This window comes from Paramormyrops kingsleyae, chromosome 19 (assembly GCF_048594095.1).
Source record: "Paramormyrops kingsleyae isolate MSU_618 chromosome 19, PKINGS_0.4, whole genome shotgun sequence".
NCBI lineage: Eukaryota > Metazoa > Chordata > Actinopteri > Osteoglossiformes > Mormyridae > Paramormyrops > Paramormyrops kingsleyae.
The window spans coordinates 6,626,516-6,636,081 of record NC_132815.1 but is presented as its reverse complement, the minus strand read 5'-3'; the positions used below and the strand labels follow the sequence as shown (position 1 = coordinate 6,636,081).

The 9,566-nt window shown below is 41.1% G+C and overlaps 1 protein-coding gene across 2 annotated transcripts; it reads left to right on the top strand.

The window, feature by feature from the left end:
• Positions 1–2,729: 2,729 nt before the first annotated feature.
• Positions 2,730–8,855, top strand: vgll2a (vestigial-like family member 2a). Of its 2 annotated transcripts, none has more exons than XM_023797098.2 (4): positions 2,730–3,138; positions 4,316–4,577; positions 6,532–7,020; positions 7,563–7,699. In XM_023797098.2, exons 1-4 carry the CDS (start codon positions 3,055–3,057, stop codon positions 7,604–7,606), a joined length of 879 nt encoding a protein of 292 aa, XP_023652866.1. In that variant the 5' UTR covers positions 2,730–3,054; the 3' UTR covers positions 7,607–7,699. The 2 variants fall into 2 exon arrangements, with proteins under 2 accessions (XP_023652866.1, XP_023652867.1); XM_023797099.2 differs by lacking the exon at positions 7,563–7,699 and adding an exon at positions 7,707–8,855 and having other exon boundaries at positions 2,735–3,138.
• Positions 8,856–9,566: the final 711 nt, after the last annotated feature.

Below are 9,566 nucleotides of genomic sequence, written 5' to 3'. Positions count from 1 at the left end.
GTCAGATCAGAAACGGAGAGTTATTGCAAGCGGTAATATTATCCTCCAACAGGTGTGGTAGGTCCCAACTCTGCAAGCACGACGTGTGAGAAAGACAGATTTGTTCTGGTGGAACGTTTCGTGTTCAGTATAGTTTAACCTGTTATTAATCGCGGGATCTATTTCCTATGGTGGCCTTTTAAGTGGAACGTGTTTCCATGCCTCAGAACTGTACGATGTGGCATGTTACTCAGGTCAGTGATTTATACCAGTGATTTGCTTTTTGCAGCCTGTAGGGGTTCTGATTTTTGTGTCCTCTGTTTTCACCTGTTTCCAAGAAGCGAACATGGCCGCTGTCCCGTGGTTCACTCAGTTTACACTGAGGTGCTTTTGTCTGTCTCAAACTACAGGAGTCAAAACGAATGAGTGATACAAGGCATCGTCATTTGCCATTGAAAACTGGGGAAAGAGTTCAGTCAAACTGCACCTGCAGCGTATTGTGGTTAAGATAATCAGCTACACGTGGCGGGATAGAGTCTGGTTCAAATCCCTGAGGGTAAAAGTCAGCTTTCAGTTCGGGTAAATTGTCTCAATTAGTCAGTGGCCCTAATAGTAACACATTGGATTTATGACTTAAGTGTCTGTAAAAACTGTGGCAGTAGCTGTAGAGATCTGTTTTGTTGCCATAGGACAATGTTGGTAGCATTTAGGCAGAAGTGTGTCATCTACATTCCAGGACGGTGTAACTCCGCACTCCAGCAGAATTTCAACCATAAAATATTGAGCCTTCATATTGGGCAAGGAGCCTGGGTTGTTTAGCTGTTTCAATGCTTCTCGCTTGATTCTGTTTCTGCTATTGCCACAAAGGTTGAGCGAAAAGGGTGGTCTCTCCTACACAGACCTCGTGCCAAAGGATACGGACTATTGTGACCACTACGCATATGTAACATTATCCAATAATATATTACTGTTACGGTTGTGAAAGACTTCGTAGGTCAGTCACACATCAATGGTATTTATCTTCAAGGACAAAACTAAGGCGTCGGAAAATCGTCGTTTGGATCATTTGAGCACAATTTGAGGTAAATGGGGCAGGTGTTTGGGAATTTATTTTGATGTTTCAATTTATTGATTTTGATTAAGAGCCAACGCAGTGACAGTTTGGTTACCGCACTGTGACAGACTGCATCGGGGACGCCGGACATTCTTCATAACGGTTCACATGCTCATTATATAGCCTATATGTTACAGAAGTCGCTGCGATATTTCTGCATTAACGAGTCGAACTTGCATGTGTAGGGCCCACAATTCAAAAATATTTCAACTGTGCAGATCTCATTACACAAAATGGACTGTGAAATGATCTGCCGATGTTTTATCCTTTGATTTTTTAGAAACTTGGAAGTACTTTCCTGTCTTGAAGGATCGGAAATACATTTAATACATTGTTATATGAAACTGCAGAAAATACCAAGCGTATCACATGAGTCTTATTTATACGGCAGGCTAAGCAGATTAATGTCTTCCTTCCCGGAGGTCAATGTGCTTTATCCTTTTTAAAAAGTACATTTCCATTGGAGCGCACTCTCGTTTATACTTTTAAGCAAGCTACTTGAAACACGTTTCATGAGACGCTACTCACTCTGTGCAGTAAGACAAATATTGAATCTGGGTGTATTATGAATCATAGTATCGTTCGGCTACAATTTCTGTTTGAGGGGGTAAAGTATAATCTTGCTCTTTGGAATGCTGGGAAATTTGCGAAAAGCCATCATTTAATTTTATTCACCCTTTTTATTGGGTTGTTGAACCGAATCCAGTTAAGAGCTGGAATTAAATGACACCTGCATTTTTCCAACGTTGTAAAATAAATAATATCAGCAAGCTAATTATATCTCAAACAAAATAAATGTGGCTGTTTATATGTAATTGTTATTTACAGTCCCGTATGCTACATTCATAATCTCAGATATGTCAAAATTACCGCCATTATACTTTATAATAAAAGTGAAATCTGGCGGTTGTAAACAAAACTGCGAACTGTAGGAGTCATGTTCCGTTTTTATGTTTGAATTACGCCTGTACTTCGCCTTATAATGTAGGTGTAGGATGGTTTTGTAGCTTCCTCCCATTGAAACATTTGTGGAGTCGTCTGCTTCTGATTCAACTTTTTTTTTTTTTTTTTTATATGGTTAGGCCAACCTCGATTTACACCGGGATGAGGAATATTCTCAGATCGCCCAAGGAGGGCTTGGAGAACCCGTCTTGATCATTTAAAATATGTTACCTTTTAATATAACATTTAAATTACACTGTGATGTAGGCAATTTCTTTTAAAAATTGCTTTAAAATAGACATTTTTTAATGGTTTAATTTGGATATTATTATTTAACTATATTATTGGTAATAGTCACGAGTAGTAGCCTAACAATTTAAACAACACAAAGCGTTAGCGGCGGTAAAGCGAATTGTGTTTATTTGCGTGTTACATACAAAACCAGCTAAGCACCTTTCTCAAGGCTAAAGTGGATGATTCTTTGCTTGTATTAAAACCTCCAGCCTAACAGTCACAAGCCTAGCTGCCTACGCTGTAGTGGATACCTGCTGCCACCATAACAGCGTCTCTATAGCTGAATATGCCAGTCTGCGCACGCCCAAACACCCCTATTTACTTAATGCTTTTCATTGGCCGATCCTGAACCCCAGTGCGATTACCGCAATAAGGAGTTTTATGCTTTTTCTCCCTTTTTTGAAATTGTGCCGCTTTTTAAAACGCTCTCTCTCCACAACGCAATGAGAGCGCTCGCTGCTCAGATTGGTCGATTTAAAGCCCGTGCATTGAAACGTCAATGACCTCAGTAGTCTGGCGTCTTCGCTTCAGTCTGTCACACGCCTACTTTTCCACTGACAGTATAGCGAGGAGGACACGTCGCGCGCCTGGGACAGGGACATGTACTTTTCGCTTTGAAAATACGTATTTCCTCTGTGTTTCAGGAAACGTTTATCTGCAAATTCCAATGAAGCATCTCTTCATGCCACTGAATAACGATCCTTGAGACTTTGCTGTTCTCAGCCATGAGCTGCTTGGATGTTATGTATCAAGTCTATGGTCCTCCACAGCCGTATTTCGCTGCAACCTACAGTCCCTATCATCACCAGGTATGTCATGATTATGATTCTTTTGTCGGGAATATGAAATATATTGATTTTCACAATGTAGCATATGACCGATAAAACTATTTAACTTGTGACTGTTTAAGAATTAGTTTTATACCATGATTCATTTTTTCTACTTTTTTATTTTAATTGTAGTTTATTTGACAAGAAAAAAGCATTTAAAGTAGGCGTATATATTGCTAAGGCTGCAAATTTGCCGTTTCTGTTAATACAAGAATTATGTCGCACTCCGACCAATTCAAAATAAACCTCGGATCATAATGTAGCCTGCAATGGGCATGCTTTTAAATTCAGGGCAGAATGTTTTAAAATGATTGAAAGTAATACTTTACAATAATTAGATATTTAGTTTACTCGCTTTATCTATGTGGGCCTATTCTTAGACTTGCAACATTTGTATATAGGCCTACATATAACATTAAGGAATTGGCTAACAAATATAACTGAATACTTAAATATTTTCTATTAGTTATATTATTGTTAATTATGTTAAGTTAAAAAACAAAGGTAAGTTAGGAGTTCGGACTATAACATATCGCTGACACATTTGAGTCATGCACCTAAAGAATTAGAAATGCTATTACTTAGAACTGATATGTTTAAACTGCATTATAAGTTTGTATAATTCAGTATTGAGTAGGCTATTTGTTTTAACATTATGTTTTGTTTAGTTAACTTCCGAATTGAAAATTCCTTTTCAAGACCCCTTTCACTTTCCTTAAACATCTCACAGTCAATATACAAATGTAGATCTGTGTTTGAACTGAGGGATGCTTTTCATATTTTGAATAGTGTGAATCTCCGGAAAATGAGGTATTTGGAAACATCGCGATTCCGGAATATAAGCTACTGCAAGATTTTCGCGATATGAAATTCCACTGTTAGGAACATTAGGAACTTTTTTCGTTATTGTCCGAGAAAATATATTAAATTAGGCTAATATTAACATATATAAAATCTTTATGTAACGGAAATAAACTAAACTCGGAATCAGCAAGACGAATTTATGTGCTTTTAAAAAATGCCCAAAAGATAATTTTAGCTGAGGCTAATTACAGTTACAAAAGCGTTACACTGTGTTTCTTTGTTTTGTAGACTGTGACAAACAGCCTATCTTTTCCCCAATGTGAATGTCTTACTCTTGTTGCTGCTGTTTCAGAAACTAGCATTTTACTCCAAGATGCAAGAAGCGCAAGATAGTGTGAGTGGTGGAAGCTCTTTCTCCGGACCAACGATAAAGGAAGAGGACTGTACGCGGGAGAAGGATCATCCCCCCGAAGCCGAGTACATCAACTCGAGATGCGTGCTCTTCACCTACTTCCAGGGGGACATCAGCTCCGTGGTGGACGAGCATTTCAGCCGCGCGCTTAGCCAGCGCGGCACCTACGTCTCCAGCTCCGCAAGTGCAAAGCCCACACGAGGTACTGCTTCCCGGAGAGATGGGGATCCATATACTGCACCAAAATGTCTCCTGCGTACGGGGGTGTGTGCCTGAAGAATGTGGTATTTCAGAATTAAAGATCATTATCTGGAGGTACCCCTACAAGACTATGCAACTCTATACAAAGCAATTTAAACTGAAGCATAAAACCCGGAGGTTCTCGTTTTGCAACGTAATTTGAAAATATGAATCACGGTTTAAATTAGTATATTTTAGTGATCTCCGCTTGCTGAAATGTTTTAACGTTGAATAGTCCCGGTATTTCTGACGGGACTTTTGTGTGATATACGCATTACATTTTGCGTTATAATCGGAATTTCAAAAAGTATAAGAAATACAATAACGTTATGCTGTAAACTATAGCCCTGCTTTACTAGCAATTACCGGTGACTTCTAGAAAGATTAACAGGGAACAGGTTTTTACTTGTGTTTTCTAGTTTTAGTTTTGAAACATTTTTTGCTAATTAGTTTAATTCATTGCGTCCCAAATTTAAAAAGATTATTTGTATTAGTATTGGTCTACGTTTATGAAAGGACGTCATTCTTGACTGACATGCAAATGTTTGTCGCATAAAAAAAAAAAAATGTTGAGTCTGAAAACATGTACTATATCCTGAATATCGCCTTACCAGTATTTATCAAATTTTACTGTCGCTCTAGGCGCTCATGCATTTCTGTGTGTTCCCACACACGTGTCTTACTGTAATTTGCCTTTTAGAAAACCTACAGCAATCATAACACTGACTTGATCACGGTCATTACACAGCATGCTTTAAGACGCCCCTATTCTCCTGTTCGTGGTAATTGTTAAACCGACGTCTACATGGGTGACATTCCTCCCGGTCCCCCAAAACCGGCCGCTGCTCTGCACAAATCAATACGTCCGAGCTATTTCTATGACCTAACGTCGTGTGCTCAGCAGTAAGGTTTGTTTTTGATGATTCTCTTTGGCCGAATCAGCTGGACATCCAGGTTAATATGAAGGATGCACTAAGATCGTTATGTCCCCGTAATAAATACGTTGTCTATCTTAATGAGTGACAATCCTTACCGCAAATTCCCAGTAATTGTTGGTATGCAGTTATGAGGCGAAACTTACCATGACATCAAAAATAGTTATTCTAACATGGTCAGTGTGAAGTGTACCGGAGAAGACTTTTTAATGCTTTCGAATTTGTTTATTTATTCATTGTTATTTATTCATAATTTATATAGGCCTATCTTTATAACAGAGTTGCATTACTCTAGTGGAAAAAAATGGCTGCGTTTTTGTTATTTGGCAACAGTTTGATTAATCTATAATACTGCTGCACACAAGGCAAATATTATTTCATTGTATAGCAAAAATAGTACTATCTATCTATCTATCTATCTCTAGTCACTGATGAAAAACAACGAAAAATATCAAGCATATCTGAGTTATCACAATATATTTTTGAAACTATATCAGAAGGAAAAATACAGTGCACTACTGTTTTCGAAAGACACAATTTAACCATTTTTATACAGTTACAGTATTTAAATTTGACCAACCAGCAGTGATAATATATTAAGAACCCTTGCTGTCGAGTTTTGATTGTCTTTATATATTTAACAGACTGCAGTGATTGAGTCTTCACTCCTTTGAAAAACCAACAATTGGTTGGTTATTGATTTTATCAGAGTAGCTTGTATAGCTTATATACTCATAAAAATACTATCAGCAGGGAGTCAAATAAGCTGCAAGTGTTGCATTCTACATGTAGAGTATTCAGACTGTGTAGCATTGTACTATAAAACAATTAGACCATAGCATATTTACTGCTGCATTTCTGACAAATTTCCCGGCATGAGGACACTGCAGCAGCTGGATTTGACACTGCGCCTCTGCATCCTGTCCTTTGCTGGCCTGCACAGCTTGAACTTGGCCTCTCTGTTTCTTGCCATGGTTTCAGATGGATCATTCCCCATGAGCCAAAGAAGTTTCCCGCCGTCCTTCTGGAACAGCGCTTACCAGCCGTCAGTGACCAGCTCCTTGGGCGGCACCCTGGGGGCCGGTCATGTGGAAGTACCCTTCCCCACAGACCCTTACTCCACAGCCTCCCTGCACAGCCATCTGCACCAAGCCCCCCCAGAAGCCTGGCACCCGACCCATCATCACCCGCACCACCCGTACTCTCTGAGCGGGCCCATCGGCACCCAGGGCTCCGCCTACCCCCGGCCCGGCGTTCACGACGTCTACGGCACGCACTTCGACCCGCGCTACAGCTCACTGCTGGTGCCCTCGGTCCGGCCTCACCGGCTCACGCCCGCCACAGTGCCCACGCCCGGCACCCCGCAGTGTGACATCAACAAGAGCGACGCCGGCGGCTCGGCATGGACGGGGACGTTCTCGGGACCCGGCTCCGACATGAGCCAAAGCCTCAGCATAAACATGGACGCAGGTAATGACCTTTGGCTGCCACATCGCATGCTTCCCAGTCACCATCAGGAATGTCCGCTTATGTCTTGTTCTCTGTTTTGCAGAGAAACCCGTTGAGCGTTGAACATTAAAGATATGTCCATTACCCTGCTATAAATCAGCAGGTATCACAGAACTATTTCAAAAACAGTTACTCATATTGCACAGTTATGAATCATTTAACGTATGAAGTAACTTACTCCTTGAGATAACTGATAGGGGTATGCAAGGCATTTCTTATTGGAACTTGGTATTTGGCCAGTAGTAATTGGACTCAGTAAGGTATTTTCCTGTCCTAATGGTTACTAATCCCCGGCCGCTGCTCTGCCGATATCTCCGTTGCCGTTGTTTTCACATTCTCCTGCTTCAGGGCTTCCAAGCGACTAGGAGAGTGATGATTGTCTCCCTCTTCCTAATTTTCTTTTCCTACCCCTTTTTTTTCCTTCCTTCTGTCTCCCTCTCCTGCCTTCTCACTCTCTCTTTCTCTCCTTCCTCCTGTTTTTCCCCCCTCTGTATTCCTCTTAGGTCTCCCGACCCAGGATAAGAGCAAGGACTTGTACTGGTTTTAGGGCTACCCTGCCCCATCCAGCCAGAACTGGGCTCTGTGTTGCTCTGCCTTGTAGATATTGACAGGTCTTTTTCTGTAACAGATTCTAATCTTGCTTGCAGCTCGACGTTACACCCTCTGCGGCGGGACCATCCTGAGCTGAGGTTTCGCCTCTGTGGACATCCCCCCCCCCCCACACGCTAAGCCGTCCAGAACCCGGGTGGACAAGAGAGCGTGAGCCACAGACACGCATGTCTCCAGCCTGAGAGAGAGACAGAATGAGGCTGTAGGACTCTAAAAGAACAGCTCCCCAGAATGCAAACTGGTGTAACTGGAGGCCGGTTCCTTCTCTGTTCCTTGTGTGAATCGAAGGCTGCTGCCTCTTCATGAGGAACCTTGAGGGGGGAAAAAACCACCTGAGCCCTCTTAACCAGACAAGCCTGCGAATGTTTTTATGAGAACTTTTATGTTTTTATGAACAAATGAAGCAGACATGGAGACATGTGGGGAAACGCATCAATCAATGACACGCAGAACTACTTTTTGACTTTTTTTTTTCTTTTTAAATGTTCAATGCTGCATTTTTTTGTTGTTATTAAGAACGAATAAGTGATTTCCAAGAGAGGACACTTCTTTTATGACTGAAGCGACCGGTGGGGGGGGAGGGGGGTTCTCTGCGGCTGCTCGCTTTGCCTGTAGCACCTCCGCAGCTGTTACTGACAACTGCTCTCCAACTGGACAGACACACATTCGTTGTGTCACTCGGTCGGACCAAACAAGTGCTCGGGTCTCCACACAAGGAGTGTGTTGTCAGATCAGGACTCCCTGCCCACGATGAACAACTGCTCCGAGGGCGAGACAGTGGGGTTGAACACGGGGACACACCAGCTCTGTCTCAGCCAGCTCTGTCAATCTGTGTGAAGTTAATGTGTGTGTGTGTATGTGTGCGTGGGTGTGAGGTCTGCCCTCCAATACATACGCTATATTTCAGGGGGGTCAGGAAATGGTATTTGTAACAGTGGAAAGAGTTTCATTGAAGAGTTTTATCTATAATGCAGATTTCCATTGTTCGATATTCATTGTCAGTAGGCCCATGTTCCATGTCTAACATTTAGTGGGCATTTTTTTGAAATTGAATATATTAATATATTGACAATTTTAAGTATTTTTTCCTCTTAAAATCCTGATTTAAATGCTACATTTTGTCTGTATTAGCCTGCGAATATATGAGAGGAAGGTACAAGATCATTAAAGCTGAGAATGCAGTTCTAGCGAATCTTTCCATAATTTATTCCATGGACGCGCCTGCGAAGACAAACACATGGCTTTGCTTTTTTTTAATGGTAGAAAATGTATATAAGCGCGATACGTTATTTAACTTTCGAGTCCTTTTCGCAAATCAGCTCCAGGTTTGTGTGGCCCACGTGTCATTTGAGCGGGAGAGTTTCGATCGTTTTCCCTTGTTCGGTAAAATATGTACAGCTGTAAGAAATACTCATTTCCTTTAAACGTATAAAAAGCCAGGAACGAGCCAATACAGCATTAACCATATCTCAGCTATTTCACATTAATTTCATGTGACTCACATTTTCTGGAATTCCGCTCTGACAAAGAACTAGTTGCTTAATTGTAAATAATTTCACTGCTAATAATTTAACGCTTATTATCACAGTTACCGTTTCACTACGGATACTGTTGTCTGGCGTATATTCATGACACCTTCCCATTAATATTTGACGCGTTGTTTGTAGTGTGAAAACAACAGCTTTAATTTGCCCTTCGAGGTTTGGCGTGAGCTGCAATGCAGATGGATTGAATCAAGTTGTAAGCGTAGTTAAATTTCAAAAAGCGGTTTGGCTTTGTGCTGCATGTATTTGTGTTTAAAGGGAAGGTAATTGGGTTTTATTGCCCTCCCGGGAATGAACACAGTCGGTGACAGAAGTATTAGGATAAGCCATATGTCCTGGAAGGAGATGTTTAAA

Excerpts from the sequence above, each read along its gene's own strand:
- vgll2a (XM_023797098.2), top strand. The coding sequence starts at position 3,055 with ATGAGCTGCTTGGATGTTATGTATCAAGTCTATGGTCCTCCACAGCCG. Across the intron at positions 4,578-6,531 it reads AAGTGCAAAGCCCACACGAG|ATGGATCATTCCCCATGAGC; the intron begins GTACTGCTTCCC and ends CCATGGTTTCAG. Across the intron at positions 7,021-7,562 it reads CAGCATAAACATGGACGCAG|GTCTCCCGACCCAGGATAAG; the intron begins GTAATGACCTTT and ends TATTCCTCTTAG.